This window comes from Eretmochelys imbricata, chromosome 5 (assembly GCF_965152235.1).
Source record: "Eretmochelys imbricata isolate rEreImb1 chromosome 5, rEreImb1.hap1, whole genome shotgun sequence".
Lineage (NCBI taxonomy): Eukaryota > Metazoa > Chordata > Testudines > Cheloniidae > Eretmochelys > Eretmochelys imbricata.
In genome coordinates, this window is record NC_135576.1 from 9,969,840 (window position 1) to 9,992,994 (window position 23,155).

The following is a 23,155-nucleotide window of genomic DNA, read 5'->3' on the forward strand; positions in this document are numbered from 1 at the left end:
TTGGCACAAACTGCCAAGTCAAGTGGTGGATTCTCTATCTCTTGAGGTCTTGAAATCAACCTGGATCTCTTTCCTAAAGGTATGCTTTAGTCAAACACAAGTTATTAGGCTGAATATAGGAATAACTGGGTGAAATGTAATGGCCTGTAATGTACGGGAGTTCAGACGAGATTATTTATTGGTCCCTTCTGGTGTAAAAATCTATTAATCCTTTATTCGGGGAAGACAGTGGCTATGGCACACCACTGGAAGTCAAATCTGTGGCAATGGGAAACACTCAATTCTTGCCCAAAATTTTGATGGCGTGGGCAAGAACTATGCATTGGATTTGTTATTTTCTCTGTATTCCCTAGATTGTTCCTATTTCTCATAGAGCAAAACAAATTACACATTTAAACTAGCACACGTCATTTTGTATTAGATTGCATCAAATTAACTTTCCACAAAGATGAAGAAAGGAGTCCCAGGTGGCAGAACTTTTATGATCAGTACGTGTGGGACGGTATTCAGACCAGCCCCCCTCCCCCCCCCCCCCAAAAAAAAGGTAAAATTGAAATGTTACATTTTAACACTATTTTCAGACACACACACACACACACACACTTGAGGTAGCCCACTGTCCTAGTGGTACTGATCTGCACGGCCACGCAAGCGGCTGAAATTCAGTACATTGAGAGCATGTTGCACCAGTGCTCCTGCACTAGCTCTGGCTTTGTGAACTTTTATATGACATTCAAGGTTAGGGCTTTGCAAGTTAAAGCCACCAACAGTTTGGAACCTTTTTACTGAGCAAGTGCTTCCCTCCCTGTGTGATGCTGCCCCAAATGAGATCAATGGCAGTTTCTCATCTGGAGAACATTTAATGCCTGCAAGAAGGAGCTGGTAACAGATCATACTGCATGAGGGTTGTTTGGCTTTGGAACTAGTTTTCCCTTCTTTGTCCCCCAGAGCTCAGATTTGTTAACCTACTGAGCAAGCTACAAAGCCAATCTTTTATCTCAGGCTTTTGGCGAATATTTATGTGCAGTCAATCCTTTTATATTGTTTGTTAATAAACGGCTAGCCGTCCTATGCTGCCTTAGAGATTTTTTTTTAATGAATCCGGAGAAAATAATTACATTTCTAGCCTACACCTCAGCTCAGGCTAGCAGTGCTGCAGAGGTTAGCTCTTTGGGGAACAGAGAGAGATGTGTGTCGCTCATGTGCAACTTCTCTGACTGGTTTAAGGATCAGTGCTGCCTGCTTTAAAAGGGAGTCCAGTCAAACCAGAATAAGTTCAATGTCGACCCTCAAATTGGTAATAGATAAGACTTTTTTCTTTAACAATAGCATTGTAAATGATTTTCGCTGATAATTAGCTATATATTTTTAAGCTTACTAAGAAAAAGGAATCCTAGCAAAATAACATACTTTAATGGCTTAGTATGTATAAGCATAATGAATCAAGAAATAAACTGTTACATGACTATGGAACCAGCAGGACGTGTGAAATGTCTTCTCACTTCTTTTGTAAAACACACTTGAAATTAAGTTATACAATACTCTGTTTACTTCCATCCACATTCAAATCATTTGAACTGCAGGTAAAATATTCCCAATTGCAATAACTCAGACATCATTTCTATAGTTGACCCAGAATTTCCAACTAAGTGTGGCTTAGACCATGTTAAAACAAATATTGTATGAAAGCTTTCTCTGTCGGACAAAGCAGAAAGAGGCTTTGTTTGACGCTTTATCTGCAGTCTCTCCAATTGCTGTGGAACCTGTTTGGTGCAGCAGTAATGGAATATCGAAGAGCTTTGGCACATATCAGTTAAAACAAATCTTTGTCCAGCATTGCAATGCTTCATAGCCCTGTGCTGGGTCACTGGCTCAGAGAAGATTTTAAGGGGAGTATCACCTACTAAATCTCCAATTCCAACTCCTGTGGCATTTTTGTTTCTTGGATGTTTCCCAACCATTTACTGATCGAGTCTAACCCAGTTTTGTCTGCTCTCTGTTGAGATCACATAGCAAAGTGGCTTTAGGATTATATTGCAATTTTCCTTTTACTTTCTTTGGTAGCCAGCTGAGCTCACAGTTCAGGTGGGCCTGCAATAAACAGAACAAAGATATGATATTGTTTTGCCCTTTATTCATTTCCTTCATGCATTGAATTTAAATAGTGAGCAGCTTCTTCTGTTTGTCTCCATGTCTTCATCCATGCTATCCCTTGCTCACAAAAGGGCCTTCCTTACTTCATCCTCATGGTCTGTCTCCTCCTCACAGTCAAGTTGCTTATGAAGACTATAAGAAACATACTGCCGTTGCCATGCTTGAGGGTAACTGAAGTTTAGCTTTCTTGTCATAATCATATGTATTTATTAACGTAACTGTTGTTCTCTTTCCCCCTATTGTTGTCTGTTTTGGGGACGAGAATTGTGCCTCTTCTGTATTTGGAAAATTCCTAGCACACACTGGGTGCTACCAAAAATAATTTTATTATTAATGTACTGAAGGTACAATACAATTAAATAGTGGGAAGACTTTAAGCCCTTTTTGTTTTGTATTTGTACAGTGCCTGGCACCATGGGATCCTGGTCCTTGGCTTGGGCTGTAGATACCTCAATAATACAATAACTTGAAGCCTTAAAAGACAGTCAGTCAATTTTTTATCCAACCATTTAATCTTTGTCCAAGCTTCTCATTCTAGAACATATAAATCACGATAGGCAATATTTATATGGAATTATGTTTAATTTGATTCAATAGAAAAGCTGAATTTTTAAACATACCTCTCTGGAATCTAGGCAAAGAAATCCAACCAGATTTATCCTGTACATTTTGAACAGAGGATGTTCCTTTCTCTTGCTGAGTGACAGCCAACCAGTAATAACTTTAAAAGCATTTAGAGGAATGTTGGTGTACTTCAAATTCCAAAAATGAGGTTGTATATAAGTTGCACAAGCTTAACGTCTTTGTTTTTAATGTCTCTGCAGTAGGCACTCTATTCATAGAATATCAGGGTTGGAAGGGACCTCAGGAGGTCATCTAGTCCAACCCCCTGCTCAAAGCAGGACCGATCCCTAATTAAATCATCCCAGCCAGGGCTTTGTCAAGCCTGACCTTAAAAACTTCTAAGGAAGGAGATTCCACAACCTCCCTAAGTAACGCATTCCAGTGTTTCACCACCTTCCTAGTGAAAAAGGCTTTTCTAATATCCAATCTAAATCTCCCCCACTGCAACTTGAGACCATTACTCCTTGTTCTGTCATCTGCCAACAGTCTAGAGCCATCCTCTTTGGAACCCCCTTTCAGGTAGTTGAAAGCAGCTATCAAATCCCCCCTCATTATTCTCTTCCGCACACTAAACAATCCCAGTTCCCTCAGCCTCTCCTCATAACTCATGTGTTCCAGTCCCCTAATCATTTTTGTTGACCTCCACTGGACGCTTTCCAATTTTTCCACATCCTTCTTGTAGTGTGGGGCCCAAAACTGGACACAGTACTCCAGATGAGGCCTCACCAGTGTCAAATAGAGGAACGATCACATCCCTTGATCTGCTGACAATGCCCGTACTTATACATCCCAAAATGCCATTGGCCTTCTTGGCAACAAGGGCACACAGTTGACTCTTATCCAGCTTCTCGTCCACTGTAACCCCAGGTCCTTTTCTGCAGAACTGCTGCCGAGCCATTCGGTCCCTAGTCTGTAGCGGTGCATTGGATTCTTCCATCCTAAGTGCAGGACTCTGCACTTGTCCTTGTTGAACCTTATCAGATTTCTTTTGGCCCAATCCTCCAATTTGTCTAGGTCCCTCTGTATCCTATCCCTACCCTCCAGCGTATCTACCTCTCCTCTCACTTCAGTGTCATCTGCAAACTTGCTGAGGGTGCAATCCACACCATCCTCCAGATCATTTATGAAGATATTGAACAAAACCTGCCCCAGGACCGACCCTTGGGGCACTCCACTTGATACCGTCTGCCAACTAGACATGGAGCCATTGATCACTACCCGTTGAGCCCGACAATCTAGCCAACTTTCTATCCACCTTATAGTCCATTCATCCAGCCCATAACTTCTTTAACTTGCTGGCAAGAATACTGTGGGAGACCGTGTCAAAAGCTTTGCTAAAGTCAAGGAACAACATGTCCACTTCTTTCCCCTCATCCACAGAGCCAGTTATCTCGTCATAGAAGGCAATTAGATTAGTCAGGCATGACTTGCCCTTGGTGAATCCATGCTGACTGTTCCTGATCACTTTCCTCTCCTCTAAGTGCTTCAGAATTAATTCCTTGAGGACCTGCTCCATGATTTTTCCAGGGACTGAGGTGAGGCTGACTGTCCTGTAGTTCCCCGGATCCTCCTTCTTCCCTTTTTTAAAGATGGGCACTACATTAGCCTTTTTCCAGTCTGTTTCAGATATGAAACACACAAATTCAAGTATTTATGATTTCCCAAATCATCTGATCTGAAACTCCCAAATCTCTTTCCAGTACTACCTGTTCTTTGAGAAATTATGGGTTACTTTGCTACTGAGATATTAGAAGTAACACCTTTGTATTAGTTTTGTTATAAGAGCCATACGTCAATGTTCATTAATCTTGCTTCTGGTACTACTGCATCTCAAGAAATAATTTGTCATTTTATGATATTCCTTCTCACCTAGGTTGTAGCAGTCATTTTTTTTATTGCAGCACTGAAAATCTGTCATGCAAGGATCTAGTGCTCAGCAACATTTGATCCTACTGTTAATAGCAGTCTAATTTTAATCTAGAATTGGTATATTTGAACAGAAATGCGTGCCGGTCTCCTCTCAAGAAAGGCAATAAATATTTAATCGTCATTACCAGCGTTTGGCTGATACAGCATTTTAACATCAGTAGCTTTAAGGCTCTCAAAGAGGACATTCTTCTACAAGCAGATTAAAAGGTGGATGGAGTAAGTGCTTGATTACAAGAATTGCACAGAGCACAGTTTAGCATTGCAAGGGTTTCATTTTTTTCTTAGATAAATGTAGTTAACATGTTTGCTGAAGTGTCCTCACAATACCTCTGCACTGATTCAGGAAGGTACTTAAGCACATGTATAACTTTAAGCATGACTAGTCTCATTGAAGTCAATTGGGAACTACTTGCTTGTTTAAAGTATCTTTCTGAATAGGGATCCTAGTGGCTTGGTAAAAGTTGAAACTGTATAATGTAAAAAATAAGAGGCTTATTTAGAAAAAATGTTTGCATTAGGCAAGTAATAGACATATAAATGACCAACTGCTGTAAGGATATTCTGGTGCCGAGCAATGAGTGAGTGATCTTTGTTTTCAGCTCTTGATTGTGATCAGTATGTGCATGATGGATTGTCAATTGTATAAATATGCCTGGGATGAAGGTGAAACTGTTTTTTCCTCTGATGCTTTTGGTCTTGCTGCCCCTTCATCAATGGGGTGACACTGATGGAAAGACGCAGCATTAAGCTAAAACCATACATTTTGCTCATCTGGTTTTTGCTTTTTTTTCTTGTTTTCTCTGAACAATTTGAACATTTTTTTTCCCACTCATAGGTTTACTTGTTAGCCTACTTTTTTCTTTCTTTTATATTTCTGAGATCAATTGCTTTTTCTGCTCTCTGTTGACACCCACATTTTCTATCCAGAATTCATTTGCTAGCGCACTTCAGGAAATTGGGTGGAGGGGGAGGGGAAAAGGATGTATTCATATCTTATAGTGATGATATATTTTCTGTTCCATCACTAGGGGAAATACTAAACAGCAACTATTAAATTAATATTTAGTAAATATTTTTTGACTTGGTAACTTGCTCTCAGGAATGTTAAAGGAACTGGCCAAAGAGTTCTCTGAACTTTTGATGTTGATTTTTAACACTTTTTGGAACTTCTTCAGTGTTCCAGAGGATGGAAAACAGCCAACGTGCCAATATTTAAAAAGACGACCAGGGTAATTATAACTGGTTAGCACAAAATCAGTCCTGGGTAAATTCATGGAAAGACTGATATGGGATAGTCAATAAAGACCTAAAGGATGCAAATCAACATGATTTTAAGTAAAATGGGTCTTATCAAACTTGATGTTGATTTTTGACGAGATTAGAATTTTGTTTGATAAAGGTAACCCTTTTTATGTGATATATTTAAACTTTTGTAAGTCATTGACTTAGTCTTGCCTGGCATTCAGATTGAAAAAAGTAATACTATACAAAATCAATGTAGCCTATGTTAAATGGATTAAAAACTGGTTAGCTGCTAGAGATAAAAAAGTAACTATAAATGGGGTATGTCTAGTGGGTTACCACAGATAATTGTTGGGTCTTTGTTGTTCAGTATTGTTATCAATGATTTGAAAGAAAATATAAAATCATTGCTCATAAAGCTTGCAGAGGAGACACACTTATTGTGGTAAATAGTGATGGGCTCAGATCAGTTATACAGATGACCATATTGGTTTGTACAGAGTGCTTATTTGAACAGTATGCATTTTAATAAAGCCAAATGCAAGGTCATACATCTGCTAACAAAGAATGAAGGTCACACTTACAAATTGCAAAACAGTGTCTTGCAGTGCAGTGATTCTGAAAAGGACTTTGAGGGTAATGGTGGCTAATCAACTGAACATGAGCTCCCAGTATGATGCTGTAGCTAATTGGGCAAACATGATCATGAGTGTATAAGCAGAGAAATATAAAGTAGGAGTAGGGAAGTAATATCTCTCTACTGTGTCCAGTTCTTATGGTCCAGTCTTTAAAAAGGATGTTGATAAATAGGCAAGGATTCAGAAAAAAGCTACAGAAAATATTCAGAGTCATGCAAACAAACATATAGGGAGAGACTTGAGAAACTCAATATATATGTAGCTTATCCAAGAGTAGGTTAACAGATGAGTTGATCACAATCTATAAATACCTGTATGGAAAGAGATTTCTTATGATGGACAGCTCTTTAATCTAGCAGAAAAAGGTGTGATGCGATCCAGTGGTTGAGAGCTGAAGCTGGACAAATTCAGACTAGAAATAAGACAGTCTTTAAATAATGAGGATAGTTAATGACTGAAACAACTTACCTAGGGACAAAGAGGTTTCTCTGTCTCCTGAAGTCTTTAAGTGAAGACGGTGCCTTTCTAAAAAATATACTTATAGCTCAAAAAGTGATTTGCTTGTTCAGAAATTCCTTGGGTTCTATGACCTGTGTTTTGCAGGAGGTAAGACTAGTGAGTACAATGATCCATTCTGCTCCTAATATCTATTAATTAGATGCGCAAGTGCTCATATTTGTTACACAACATTCTTTAGGACCACAAAATGAAGCTGTAAATTTGTACCAGCAAAATAAGAGACTGAACCTTAGCCCTTTCAAAATGTACCCTGTAGGCATACATTAGTCAAATTGTTGCAGAGACTAGTCACCCTGTGAAATTGCTACTGGGAATTTTAAACAGTAGGGCTAAGAGTGGTAGTGGTTAGAAGAGACAGCGTATTAGACTCCTTGGTTTTATTCTCAGGTGTACGGACTCACATGATCTTGGATAAGCCACCTGAGGCAATTTTATGCCAGCTGTAAAAGGGCCCTGATTTTTCTGAGATGCTGAGCACTCACAGTTACTGATGAAAGCTACTAGGTGGTCAACACATGAGAAAAATAGGCCAGATATTTAGGTGACTAACTTTAGGGACTTCCTTTGAAGATGTTGGCCTCGAAGTTGTTCACTCTGCACATCTGTGAAATGGTCATTTTAACCCAGCTGTTGTGAGGCTTAATAAATGCCTCCAAAGCACTTTAGGTTCCTTGGCCACCCAATGCTATTGAGAAGCAAGGTACTGTTTGCTAGTGTAGCTAAGCTGTTGCCAGCTGAATTAAAACAAAGGCTTGAATATAGGGAAGACATGTCTGTGCTTGGAAGACACTTCTGCAATTTTGCTATCTTGACAACTGCTGAACAATTCTTAACGAGATGGTCTCCATTTATGAAAAGTCATTGATTTCACCTTTATGAAATGTACATAATTCAAGCTTTTGCGTGAGGTTGGGAAAAGAAAGATTTTTACCTCGAAAAATGGATTTGGGGACACTGCTATAATAGTCTGCCTATCGCCCACTTCATCTGTTCTTCCCGAGGTATAAGTTTCAAGGGTTGTTAAGGAAATATTAAAGGACATGAATATATCCGTCCGATAAAGTAATTGACACAGGCAGTATTCTTTTCCAAAACAAAATATCTATGAATTGATGTAAATAATAATCCATAATACAGTCTAACCTAAAATCCTAAATGAAACACAAAAATCCCTGAGACGCAATCCCTTATTGTGAGTTAAAGAGCATTCAAACTACAATAGTATATAATTTAAATGATGCTAAGCAAAGCGATTTGTTACAAGTGGCCAGTTTGTAACACATTGCTGACAGCAGTTCTTAAATTGCTTTAAAGTTTAAGTAGATATGTTACAATTAATAACAGAATCGTATGCATTCTTATAAACACACACACGCTAACCCTATATACTATTCTACACTATACTAATACTCTAATTAAATGAATAACAGGCTTACTTTATAAATCCTTTTTGTATTCCTTTAAAAACCTATTGCTGCACAGTTTCTGGTCAATCAACTTTACTCTGCTCCAATTTTCTTCTTTCTCTTTCTGTCTCTCTGCAGCAGCTTTTCTGGCTTCTTTCCATCAGCTTTTTCTCTGGCTCATCTTCCTGGCTTTTGTCTTCTTCCGATCGTTTCTCTCTCTCTCTCTCTCTCTCTCTCTCTCGCTGACTCAGACTCCAAAACTGCCTCCTGGCAGCTGGCCTTTTGTGCTACATTGTAGCTACATTTGTAGCTCCCTCCGAATATATCTTTCTGTTTTAGAAGCAGTTACCTCACTCACACATGCCCAGTATCAACCATTACTTCAGAGTTCTGATTGACAGCTCTGACCTTTAAAACAAGTTCTGACTGATATGAGTGGGCTCTGATCAGCTAGGTGCTCAGTTAACTGACCTCTCTCTCACCCCTTACTGCACATGCTCAATAGCTACCAATCTTTCACATGCTCATTGTTTTCATTTACCTCAGAGCTGTGATTATGCCTGTCCGCACACACACACACACACACACTTGGCTTTTTGCCAGGGCACCATTTAGAAATCCTAGGTTATCACTGAGCATGCTCAGGGTCTGCAGTGTTCATCTCAGGGTGGGGTGATTTTTGCTTATTCAGAGTAGAGGTAAGAAAAACGAAGTGGAAACTGGAGAATTTCTCTAGTAATAAAAGCTAGACACTTTGCTGCTTTGTCCTTAATTATAATGCTCTCAGCATTTAGTTTGTGTACAATTTGTAAGTACTGTGCAAACCGTTTTGGCACCATATTTAAAATATGCTGCTGTCAAAACAACAAATCATGTAAGAGTAGCAGTATCTCCAATCCACTGTTTACCTATGAAGGATGTAATCTGAGTTAATCAAATTCTCATCTACCATATGGAGATCAGTTTTCATAGGAGTAATGTGCTCATTCTTACACTGATTCCATATTCTTTACTTAATTGCTTTACAGTTTCAAAAAGACAGTTTATTCTAAATTTAACTTTAGGCAAAAGGAACTTTGCAGGCTTTCAGCAACTCTTAGGACCATCCAAAATATTTCAGCTGCATTTTCACAATAAAACAAAGAGCTTTTGCTCGTCTACGTGTAGAGATCAAACTTGATGTGTCTCATAATGAATGCTACGCTTACTCATAGCCACTGTTTAAGTAGGTTCTTGTAGTGACACCCATTGCTCTAGCTGAGCACTGAGTAGGCTGCCTGTTTTGAAACTCTGTGTTAATAGATTGGCCATTTCACCAAAATCAGATTTCCAAAACTTTTTTTTTAAAATTTGATTTCAGTTGTTGGGAGAAATTATTTTTGCTTTGGAATTAGATTATTGTAACACCACCAAACCCTGGCCGTCAGCGTGCAGGATTGAACCAGGGACCTCTGGAGCTTAGTGCTTGAGCCTCTACTGCATGAGCTAAAAGCCAAATGGCTGTTACCTAAGGTTGTAGAGCAGACTCATTTTATCTCTGTCTCTAAGTGGTCTCAGTGCCACTAGATGGGACAGAACAGCACACCCAGAAGGTGATTCAGTAATAGGATTTTCTTTCTATTTTAAATATAGCTGGTCTTTCAGATGTTTTCCTTTCTTCACCTTCCCCCCAAGAAATGCATATAGAACAATAGGATTGAATTCTTCTGCCCATAGATACTTGTTTGCAGCTCAGTTGTGCTTTGGGTTGCCAACCCTCCAGGATTGTCCTGGAGTCTCCAGGAATTAAAGATTATTCTTAAATCAAAGATAATGTCATGTGATGAAATCTCTGAGAATTCATCCAACCAAAGTTGGCAACCCCAGTTGTGCTGAGTCCAGTGGCAGCTGTCTGTGCTGCTTGGAAGATGTTTGTATATAAATATAATAAAAATGGAATTCTACAATTACAGGGCCAGAGTTTTCTTTCTGCATAAAAGGGCTGATCTTTCTAATTTCTTCCTACCAGGTGCAGGACAAGTTCCGTTTGGACCTCTCTGATGAAGAAGCTGTACATTACATGCAGAGTCTAATTGATGAAAGTGTCCACGCTCTCTTTGCAGCTGTAGTAGAACAAATACACAAGTTTGCTCAGGTAAGATACTACAGACTGATGGGCTGTCTGTGGCCTCATGGTGAAAAGAGGGGTAGAGAGAGTGACTGACTGTGGGAACAGAGAGATGAACGTTTTGCCAGCCTGTGCTTTAAGGAGTTTTGAAATGGTTAAAAAATGTTAAGTTCAGAGCAGCTGCCCAAGTGATGGATGACATTACAGATACTGCTTTGCCTTAAGGTTCTGCAATTTTGTATGGTCAATGGCTCGACCAGGAGAGAGGAAACTTTTAAGGGCCTGCCATCTCATATTTTAGCAAGTTAAGGTTTTCCCAAGAGTTTAGCTTTGAAGTGTATTTATTTGTAATTTTCTGCCTATGTAGTAAAGATTTGAAATCTTAAACAGCTTTAAGATTCACAGTTCACAAAACATGACCTAGATAGTCCTTTGTATTATTTATACATTACAAAAATTAAATCAATAAAAAAAAAAAGTTCAATAAGAGCAATCTTCTGTCAGTTATTCCTCTGTTAAATATACTGTGTGGTTACATTTCTCTTGTGACCAGCAGCCCCTTGTCTAGGTATGTCTTCCCCGGCAGACTTCAGAAGCAGTAGAACACTGTGTTCAGCTGGGGACAGCCTTCTTAAAGACATGCCCCCAAAAAAGTCTTCCCTTTGCAGGAGCAAGTGAGCAGCTAAACTCTTGATTTGGAGAGTGCTGTTCAGTCCTGCAAGTAGTCTGTTTTGGCAGGCTCTGCATGGGTGGGTCCTTAAGGGTCAAGTCTACCTGTTGGACAGAGCTCTGTGCTGTCTCTGAATCCTGCAAGAGGAGGACCTGCCACTCCTGAGGATGATAGCGCCAAGAAGAGAAATTTTAGCAAGTAAGACTAAAGTTCTCATTTTCCTACTCTTGCTTTGGTTCCCCCACAGCTACTGACTTTTGTTGATGGTGGCTTTTATTGCTGGCTTCTAAACAGTGTATTCCAACTAATTATCTTTACAAACCTCTGAAGCCTCCATGGGGCAATATTCTCCTTTCCTGCTATCATTTTTAATAGCAGAATGCACGCTTCCATATGTGAAGAATGAAATTTTAGCCACATAAAGTGTATGTGCTAATGTGACTGTAGTCCGTTGTGGGTGTGATAAAATGACTAATACCATTGTGCAATAAAATCAAAAGCATTTTAGTTCATCTTTGAGATCATAATGTTTTTCTGACTTGTCTAGCTCACATTTATCAGGGATTTGTTTAAATCTGCCTGTTGGCCTTAACTATTAGTCTTATGAGGAAACTTGCAATTCAGAGAAGAATCAAGAAATGTTGATCTCAAAAAATCCAGTCAGGCTTCCAAATATTTTTAGAAAAATTTATTTTCCAAAAGAATGATCAAAATCAAATACAAACTGTAATTTTCATGTGCGGAGGACTGTTTCTATGGCTATACTTTGGGCAAAAGATGTTCCACTTAATTCTCTTTTTGATGCAGACTCGTATCTTTTATTTTCAAGTAGCGTGTTACGCTATAGCAGAGGTAGTCAGTTATTTTTTGTCAAGGTCCAAATTTCTTGGTCAAAGTATAGTCAAGGTCCAGACTTGAGAAAATAATAATAATGATAATAAGTAAATAAAAAGATTTCAGGGTCCGTTCAAAAGCGTCTGGCGATCCAGATTTGGCCCATGGTCCGCCTATTGACTACTCCTGTCGTACAGATTAAACAATATAAGCTTAACTTAATATATGTGTTTTTAAATTATGACTGTTTTTATATGTGAACAGAAGGAAAATGCAGAGAAAAAGAGAAATCTTTCATATTTGTACTTGGTCACTCTAGGTTACTATAATTACTAGATGTCAGGCAATGATTGATTCCTTGTAAGAACTGAGCTCAGAGCCCTAAGGGTATGTCTACACTACCTGTCAGATCGGCGGGCAGCGATCGATCCAGTGGCGGGGGAGGGGGGTCTATTTATCGCGTCTAGTCTAGACTCAATAAATTGATCCCCGAGTGCTCTCCCGTCGACTCCTGTACTCCACCGCTGCGAGAGGCGCAGGCAGAGTCGACGGGAGCGGCAGCAGTCAACTCACCATAGTGAAGGCACCGTGGTGAGTAGGTCTAAGTATGTCGACTTCAGCTACGTTATTCACATAGCTGAAGTTGCGTAACTTAGATCGATCCCCCCCCAGTGTAGACAAGGGCTTAGAGTACAAGTATTAAGAAGCTATCACCTTAAGTTAAAGAATTGTACACTTTTTTTGGGTGGGGGAGTTGGTGTGACTACAACACTGATTTTGATTCTGAATGGACCCACATAGGTGTAAACAGATTTCTTTTTTTTTTTTAAAGTATTATGCTAGCCCTTTTGTAGACATGTCTGCAATAGAAGTTCATTTGTCTTAGATGGCTGTCAGAATTTCCCAGCTAGCTGCTAATGCATTTTCCAAGCAGCACTAATAAATCAGAGTTTGCAGATTTGATCTTGGTCATCCTTTTAAAAAAAAAAAAATTAACTTGTTCATTCATAACTATTTTCGTAATTTACCCACTGTTTTTAAATTGCAGACGTGTTTGATGATAAAGCATTTAAAAGCTGGCTTAAATTGTGTTCAACAGGGCCTAAGGTTTAGCAGCACACACCCAGTTTTCATCTTGATTGAGGGCTCTACCTGTAAGAGCCCCTGATTCAGGAAACTAATGGTTTCTAATAGGATGAGAAGTATATAGACTGCTGCTTTGTCCTTCACCTTGTTACTATGCCTATATATTGCAGCATATAGTGGAACTGATTCTGTGGGTGTAAGGATTATAACTTGCCCAAATTTGAGCAGATTTTCACAAGAATGGCAAAAGGCACATTCCTGACACAAAGGCCACCTCTGCCAAATTTCAAGTCCCTTTTCCATTGTGTAGGGCACACTAGAGCTCCAAAGAAAAACTGGTCAGAATTTTTAACATGTGTGTAACAATGTAATTTTCCCTAACTTAGTTCTTGGAAATGGCTGAACTGTTTTGGCTACATTTTTCTGCCCAAACAGTTAGTTTTGTCAAAATTATAAGCAAAACACAATAGTCCCTTCTAGCCTTGGAATCTGTGAAACTGAACTGAAAACAAAGTTTTACAATGGAAAGTATCAGGCACCCTTAATCGGTAGTGTTACCAGACTCATCTCTAATTCTGAGCTCCATATTTCCCCTAGATTCAGTATCTAGATTTTCCCAAGGTAAGTGATATTAGCCTAGGGTGACCAGATAGCAAATGTGAAAAATCGGGAAGGGGGTGGGGGATAATAGGAGCCTATATAAGAAAAAAGACCCAAAAATCGGGACTGTCCCTATACAATCGGGACATCTGGTCACCCTCTGTTAGCCTGTGCATGTAAACAGACTTAGTGCTGAATAGGCACTGGAGTATACTGGGTTTTAGTGCTTTGTAATACATAAGGAGTTCTAAATGTAGGACAAAATTCCTGCCACAGGTTGCCTATTGTCTGAGATGCTGAGCACCTAGTTCTCATTGATTGGGAATTGTGTGTGCCCAGTGCCTCTGAAAAACATGCACGTAAACCGAAAGGGCATGAGTGAGTAGAAAACAGTCTAAAACAAGTGAGGATGCATCTCATTAACAAACCTGGAGTGTGTGGTCATGGAAGCGGGAATCTTCCATGGAACAGATGGATTTTTAGCAATATTTTTGTAGAAAAGAGAGGGGTTAGAGTATGCTAATTAAGACGTTCTTCCAGGCTTGGGGTCTCGTATGCAAAAAGGTCCAAAGCCATGAGAGGGCAGAGGGGACTGAAGGAGCAGTGAGGCATTGGTGGACTGGGGTGTGAGAACCCCAGTGTGAGACAATTTAAAAAAAAAAAAAAAATTGTGATTGCAAAAATTATTCAAGGGAAATAATGTAAGAACCTCACCTCTAAGCTGTGTGTTATTACAATTGGAATTAGAACATTCTTAGAACATAAGAATGGCCATATTGGGTCAAACCAAAGGTCTGTTTAGCCCAGTATCCTGTCTTCCGACAGTGGCCAATGTCAGGTGCCCCGGAGGGAATGAACAGAACAGGTAATCATCAAGTGATCCATTCCCTGTCGCCCATTCCTAGCTTCTGGCAAACAGAGGCTATGGACATCATCCCTGCCCATCCTGGCTAATGCCATTGATGGAACCATCCTTCATGAATTTAGCTAGTTCTTGTTTGAACCCCGTTATAGTCTTGTCCTTCACAACATCCTCTGGTAATGTTTAATGCTTGTTAATCAGTTTAACTTTCTCTTTGTCTAGCTTTCTTTTTGGAGAAGTTGCTGTACAAAAATTATAGGACTTACCACTGTAAAATAGTAGACAAAGGAACAATTAATACTCAATTAAATTGACAATAAACCAGTGATCTTGCACAATGGCCAAATTGAAGTTTTCAGTTTGTGCTTATGTCATAATATTGTTTTGATGAATTGCAAATAGTATTGTTCTAAATAGCAACTGAAAATACTGTCTAAAATTAGGCACTTGTTTAAACAGCAGATATTGGCATAAAGCCATGCAATTTTTTGTTTGAAATGCCCTTCAGTTCGTTGTTTGTTTATGCTTGTTTATCCATCTGTCGATTTATTTTTCTTCCCACCTCCAAAATGGACTTGCAAATACTAGTATGCAGTCTGTGCTGTTTGTTTCACCTGTTAATATAAGAGCTTTTAATAAGGTTGGTTATTGTAGTAACAATTGTATTTCAGTGCTCTTGCACACCACTTTGTGTGTGTGCGTGTGTGTGTGTAAAGCTCATGTTGTATGGAGAGAACTGATTATTTTGGCATCTGTTGTGTTACTGAGAAGCAGTGATATATATTGATATAAATGACAACATTTTAAAGAGACATGATCCAAAGAAGTTATGTTATGGAGACTCTTTGTTTGAAAACATGCCTATGTTTTTTTTCTAATCTATTTGAACACCTGAGATCCTGTATAATTTTTTTTAATATCTCCATTTTCAATATCTCAATCTTCTCTTGTTGAATGTCCCTTAAATACAGTTTGCCTCAAGAAAGTGTAATATATTTGTGTAGTAACTGTTCAAGAGAAGAGGATGCACATATTAATTTCAATTCACATTTATAAAGGACTAAATATCCTTGTCTCTTGAGATGGTTATTTTCATTTTAGCAGCAGTCCCCATGTCTATAGAGATTGAAAATAGTAGAAATGAGATTTGATCATTTCCAGTTGAGGAAGTTACCATATTATTTAATTCTTTTTTTTTCCTTATAAATTACAAACTCAGTCAGTTGCATTTCAGGATTGTTATGTTAAGCACTGTTCAGCATTTTCATGTTTGCAACTCTTCAGTACAGCTTTACAATTTTTTGTAGCAAAACAGTTCAAAGACTTAGTCACAGGGTTTTAATTTGGGATGAGTGGGAATAAGCTGCATTTAAATCATATTTGGGTGACTTGCTTTTGGGTTTCTCAAGCACTGTGGGCTTAGTTAGCAGCCTTGGCAGCATCCCATGTTGCATCTCAAATCTGTGGTAGATGGTGCCCCTTTCTCATTTGCTGCCAAGTTCCAATTTTGTTCTCCAATTTGGAAAAGCAAACCCTGTAAACCCAATGAAATGCCTCAGATGCCGGGGAGAAAGTTTTCATCCAGCACACACAATTTGTCAAGTGGAAAAACTAACATAAACAGAGTGTGTTTCATAGATATTTGTTCTGCTAAGGGTCATGAGGTTCACCTGCCTTTAAGCATTTTATGGAGTTGTGAAATCTACAGCCCAGAGTACAATTACACTTAACTGATTTTCTGCGAATATCAAAGCTGAATAAATGTCCTACTGTGTTTGTCTTCTTTTCTAGTATTGGAGAAAATAAACCCATCAACGGCTTTTGCTGGAAATGGAAATATCATCTAGTGCTCAACAAGGAGACTTTCTTGAGCCATCTATGGACTTTTCAAGACAGCACCTGAAGGCGAGAACTGCTCATTTGATAGCACAGAGTGCCTGGAAGACAGGGGTCTCTGAGTTACCACTATTATAAGGTTAAAAATGACAATTATTTAGAAAACATGTATTTATTTCCCACTTTGGGCCTAGATGTTCCTGCATATATTACTTGTAAGATACTTAAGCCATGTAGGTAAAATAGGCAACTTCCTCCAATGTCATGGATGATTGGAAGAGGCTGCAGAAGAGAGATCCAGCACTTGCTGGTGAATTTATTTTTGTGTCTTGGTTACTATATTTTGGGACCTAGAAACTGAAGTCCATTGCTGCACTTAACTTGGACATTGATACATGCAGTGTGCAGCCTATAACGGTATATATTGTGATTTCTCATTAGCCTAAGAAACAGGATAATTGAACACCCCACCCCCAAACAAACACACACAACAGTTTTCACCTGGAATTAAAGTTTTTAATGGGATTCATCTAACCGTTTCCCAATTTGGAAAGAAGTTCTCATATGGAAAGGACAATCATTCTTCTTTACTTTACAAAACGATATTTTTAATGGCTGATAAGTTAGCCAAATACAGGCACAGAATTAGAAATAATCAGTATGTAGCCCATGGCAGCGAGCCTGCCAGCCCAGCTCGATGGACTCATGCTAGTGCTGACTTGTGCTAGTACTCTAAAAATAGCTGTGTAGACAGCTCTTTGAAGTTGCGACTTCAGCTGGAGCTCAGGCTCCACAGCCTAGGGAGAAAGGGGTAGGCTTCAAACCCCAAGCCACAGTTCTGAAACGCTGTCCACACTGCTATTTTTAGAGAGCTAGCCTGAATCTGTCAACCTAAAGACTAGCCAGAAGGCACCGTGATAGGTTTAGTATAAGTTCATAGCAAAGTCTCACTTTAACTATGAACATCAATGTACAGTGACCACATGTAATATTTTCCTTGACTCTAATAAATTCTTCCTTGATGCAGTTTTGAGATGTCTCATTTAAGCTTTTGAATTTGTCCTTTCCTGCACCGACTTGGCATCCTAAAGGATTGTGTTTGGCGCTCCTGGCTTAATACCTATACAGAAATGCTGTAAAAATAAGGCTACAAGAAAATGATCATGTCACACATAAGGATTTATGCTGAATCTGTTTGAATGATCAAGTATAATTAGCTTTTTATATGCATATGAACATTTTCAAAGGGCATGTATTTTTTTTTTTTTTTCATAAACATGTTTTAACAAAGAAGATAGGAGTAGAGAGGAAAGCCAGCTGGACTTCCACTTACAAAAATGAAAAAAAATCAACTGGTTTGAATCTCATGAATATCAAACACAGCTAATCTGGCTTTAGGCTGATTTCTGCTGGCTTACACCCAGACAAGGGGCTTTGATAGAAGAAAGTTGATGAAGTGAGCTGTAGCTCACGAAAGCTTATGCTCAAATAAATTTGTTACTCTAAGGTGCCACAAGTCCTCCTTTTCTTTTTAGGGATAGAGCGCATCTATAACCTTATCTTGGTCAGATGGCCTTTAGAGTCAACACAGCCCAACTCCTCAGCAGCCAGGGGTGAAAGTAAGTTAAAGGACTTACCTATACACCAGAGTCCAGAGCAGAGGGCGTGGCCTCAACCGGAAGAGGCGTGGCCTAAACTGGAAGCGGCAGGACCTTAAATCCCCAGACCCTTTAAATCTTGATGTAAAGGCTCCAGCTGCAGTAGTGGTGGCTGGGAGCCCCAGGCCCTTTAAATCACCCCCGAGCTACCAGCTGCAAAGGTGGCTGGGAGCCCCGGGGCTTGGGGGCGATTTAAAGGGCCCAGGGTTCCAGCTGCCGCTACCACAGCAGAGCCCCAGGCCCTTTAAATCACTGAGGAGCCCTGTGGATTCCCGGCTGCCAGAGCTTTAAAGGGCCTGGGGCTCCGCTGTGGTAGTGGCTGCCAGAGCCCCGAGCCTTTTAAATCCCCGTCTGAGCCCTGCTCCCTGAGCCCTGGGGTAGTGGCGGCTGGGCTCCATCAGGGATTTATAGGGCCCCGGGGCTTCAGCCACCGCTACCGCCCCGGCCCTTTAAATCCCCTCTGGAGCCCCGCCACTGCTACCCTAGGGCTTCGGCAGCAGGGCTCCAGAGGGGATTTAAAGGGCCGAGGCAGTAGCGGTGGCTGGAGCTCCGGGGCCCTTTAAATCCCCACCAGAGCCCTGCCGCCACTACCCCAGGGCTTTAAATTGCTGTCTGGGAAAGCTAGTCCTGGTACAGCGCACCGGCTCTTGCCGGTACACCGTACCAGGGCGTACCAGCTTACTTTCACCTTTGTCAGCAGCCTTTGCTGTCCTAGCACCTATGTAGCGCTGGCCACTGAGGATATGTCTACACTGCTATTAAAAATCTGCAGCATGTCCATGCCAGCTGACTTGGGCTCACGGGTCTGTTTAATTGCAGTATAGCAGTGCATATTCTAAACCCCCATTGGCGTATCCCAGAGCTTGGGCTGCAGCCCAAACATCTACACCACAATTAAACAACCCCATCATCCATGCCCGAGTCAGCTGGCCCATGCCAGCCATGAGTTTTTAATTGCAGTGTAGACGTACCCTAAGTAAAGCTACCCTTTCCTTGCAAAACTTACTGCTCCCGGAGAGAAACGGCAATACTGCATTTGCTCCCAGAAATTCCCCAGTAGAGCATGGAGCCAAGCTGTCAGAGGGAAGAGTAATTACTATGTCCCAGTCTGCTTTGGTGAATCTGGCCCATTGTGTGTTTTTTCTCTCCCCCCCCCCCAATTCATTCTCTCTGTAGGTCTACAGTGCTTTGCCCATCATCCTGAGATGTTTGGTATAGTTATGAGAATATAGGGACTACTGAGATTTCCAATTTTATTAGAAATTTTCTATTAAAAAATGCTTACGTTGAGTGTTTATCCTACTCGTACTTAAATTATCATACTCATACTTAAAGTTTATCCTACTTAAATTACTCATCCAGAATTTGTTAATTAGGAAAGTTGCCAATAGCCTAATTAATATTAAACTATATATGGAGATACTTAATATCAACTTCCATTTTATAAATGGCATAAAGAGTTAAATGAGTAACAGATGTTATAAAACATTAAAGCTCGGTGATTTTTTGTTTTTTTTTTTTTGGATGAAGAGTTTATTTGCTGAAAAATAAAGCTTCTGGAGACCCACAACTATTTGTGAATTTCACATGAATTTGCCAAATAGGTTCATCTGGGCTTTTTTCCTGGGATTTATATGCCATTCACAAGATAGAGGTATGAGGGAGGAGGAATTGGTGGTGGTCTCATAACTATTAGCCTAGTGGTTAGGGCACACATCTGGTATAAGGGACCCAGGGTCGGTTGCCCCCTCTGCCTGGTGTGGAGAAGGGATTTGAATTTGGGTCTCCCACATAGCAGGAGAGCACCTTAGCCGCAGGGCTAGGGGCTATTTGGGTGTCGATTTCTCCTTTTGCTATTCCACTTTTTATAAATAGTTAGACACTGGAGCAGGGATTTAAACTTGTGACTTCAATGTCTATGAATTGACACTATGAATGACGGTAATCACTGGGCCAGGGAAAAAGAGTGAGACTAACTCTATAGCCCACTAGTTAAGGTGCTCATCACCACTTCTGTCCATTAAATCCCAACAGAATTTTTCGGGGGCGTATTTCAGAACTGCCAGCAAACTGAAAAATCAGTTGTTCATCCAGCTCGAATAAGCATGGGACACATATGAGTTATGGATGGTTATAAGCAACCTGTTGGACTGTGTAATTATAACAATTAACCATATATTAAAACATCTATTAATGTATTCATCCTTCATAAACTATAAATAGAATCCCTATTTCTAAATGTAATACCTAGCTCTTTATATAGGCCTTTTCATCAGTAGATCTCAAAGCACTTTACAAAGGAGGTCTGTATCATTATCCCTGTTTTACATATGGGGAAAGTGAAGCACCAAGGTGATGTAACTTGCCCAAGATCACTAAGCAGGCCAGTGGCAGAGCCAGGAATAGACTCCAGCTCTTCTGAGTTCACCCACACAAAGCCTCCATCAAAGACAGTGGGGCTCAAAGGTCTGCCTGTATGGAGTCAGCTGCAGGACTGGGGCCTTTGTGTTTCTATAATGTACTGTTTCTCAATGTTGGAGTTAGTTAAAAGGAGACTGTTGATCAATTTTGGCCCCAAAGGTAGGCTTTTGAAAATCAAACTTTTACAAATCCAGAGGCTAATACAATTTTTTTTTAAAAATCCAATGAAAATCTTAATTAAAACAAAAAAAAAGCTGTTCTGGTTTGCAACCCAAATATGGTAGCTTTGTGCCTAACAGAGACAGAAGGTGAAATTGCCTTTAAACTGTTCAGTCTGATTTAACAACCCATGAAGAGAGCAATGAAAAACAAAGCATCAATAGTGTATAATAAACTTTGTTTTTAACATTCATGCTGTTTTCCAGAAATCTAAAGTATTGAGTAATATGGGGTCAGGATCTTTATTTCAATGGGGTTTTTCATATATTGTCCCTTCAAATAGCTACAGAAAAAAATTATCATATGGACAGTGGGTTTGCCATAGTTTGTTTCCCTAGCACTGACATTTTACACAATTAGCAATATAATCAATACTGAGCACCACCACCCACTTTCACATTCACTTCAATCCCTTTCTGATTTGCCCTGATCCTACAATTGTTTCGTCCTGGGTGAGGGGAAGAGGAAATCATCCACTAGATTTTTCTCCCCTGGCTATATAGCATTATTGGTTCTTTTCAGATGCACATGCTTCAGAAGTGCAAAATGGCACAAAGCCTTCCAGTTTTTCTTCCTTAGAGGATGCAATAATTGCAAACGTTTTTCTTTCTGTTGCAAGGTTAAAGTCCCATTGTGAAATAATATGGGGCTTTGTTTCTCTTCCTATTGCAAGGTTAAATCCCAGTGTGAAATAGTATGAGGGTTTATATAAAATAATAAATCCTTTTAGCTCCTGTTCCCCTGTTCTATAGACAGTTATCTGGCACAGCATTTTGTTTCTGTAGTCTGTAGAGAAAGCAAGTTGGAGAGACTTTGGGGGGTGAGGGGGAGAGAATCTAAACACACATTGAGAGAATCCTACAAAGTAAAGCTGGTGTTAAATGACCCTCTTTTTGTTGCGAGCCCAGGCTTTACTCCTAGGACCCAGTGTCATCAGTGGATGGTAAAATATAGTGGTTATTACAAGATATCCAGAGCTTGTACAGTTAAGGAGTCTTAAGGGACCCATTGAAAAAATAAAATTGCAGGTGGATTGTGTTAAAATAGGTCTTTGAAACTGTTATGTTGAAGTGGGGTTTTTTTGTAATAGTGAAGAAGCTTTTACTACTATATTGGGGCTCTTCTGTCCTTCCAGGGAGCCATGATTTAGAAAGGACCCTGCCCAGTGAAAATAGGGGCATCTTGAGAAGAAAAGTGCTTAACCACATCCATTTCAAGAACATCCCAGAGTGAAATAGTTTGCCACAACATGCAGCATTCCAACTGCCCCTTGCCTGAGCCATCATTAGTTGGTTTAAAGTGGAGCTTTGTGAGAGATTTGAAGGAGGGGAAGAGCATTCTATGCATAAATGACAACAGTGAAGAAAAGCAAAGACTGTTGGGAGGAAGGATTCTCCGATGGTTTGAGCATGTGGGAGATCTGGGTTCAAGTCCCTGCTCTGCCTGTATGACCCTGGGTGAGTCATATGGACTCTGCCTCAATTCCCCAATTGGTAAAATGGGGAATAGTTGTTCTTCCTCACACGAGTGGTTAGGATAAATACATTGTAGATTACGAGATGCTCAGGTGCTGCAGTCATTGAAAGGGGAAATATAAGAAATAGCCTAGAAACATAGACATACCATAGAGGTGAATTAACTGCTTTGGCTGTCCTTGATCTTGTAACCCCTGTCTCTGCCATATCTCTGTTTCACATAGTGTCCCTCACTGTTTGCACGCTTAACAACCCACTTAAGAGACAAAAAATTGTCATAATTTTAAAATGAAATTCATCATCTTTGGCATGTTTACAAAAACTACAGCTTTTTAGCAGGAAAGTGGGAGGTAATTGGACAGGTTTTCAGCTCTTCGTGTCCTTGGAAAAAATGAAGTGAAGCTGTCATTGTTCACAAACCAATTAATTTTAAACTTCAGATGGAACTGCATGCTCCATGCATGTGTGCTAATGTACAGAGAGGTCTACTTATCCTGCAAGGTTAGAGCAAAGGTACCCCATAACAATGGTATTTATGCCCCATTAAGGGGGAATCTCCTCTTCTATAACCCGTTAGATTATTTTTTAGTAAATTCTTGAACTTTTCCCGATTTGTTTGGTGACATTAGCTGCCCTAGTTCACGTCCATTAGAAGACTTCCTCTGTGATATCCTTTGTGATGGAAACGCTCATAAGACACTTGGAATGATATATCTGGTTTGGGCTTGTTTGATTTTTTTTGTTGAATGTCCAATACTACTTCTGGGCAGCTTGTAGCTAGGCACTTTTCCCGCTCTAGTTTAAGCTTTTTTTTTAATCCCTACTGAGAATTAGTGTTGTATTGATAACTGCTTCACTCCTGCCATGCCTGACCT

General features: G+C 39.9%; 1 protein-coding gene across 4 annotated transcripts in view; it reads left to right on the forward strand.

The window, feature by feature from the left end:
- PIK3C3 (phosphatidylinositol 3-kinase catalytic subunit type 3) overlaps positions 1-17,534 on the forward strand; it is a 135,670-nt gene extending 118,136 nt beyond the window's left edge. For 2 of the 4 annotated variants that reach the window (XM_077816629.1, XM_077816630.1), the window contains 2 exons: positions 10,521-10,646; positions 16,463-17,534. In XM_077816629.1, the coding sequence (XP_077672755.1) occupies positions 10,521-10,646; positions 16,463-16,477 (141 nt within the window). In that variant the 3' untranslated portion in view covers positions 16,478-17,534. Of the gene's footprint in view, positions 1-10,520; positions 10,647-16,462 lie in introns of those variants that run through there. The other 2 variants (XR_013346106.1, XR_013346105.1) reach the window with 2 other exon arrangements.
- The last annotated feature ends 5,621 nt before the right edge of the window (positions 17,535-23,155 follow it).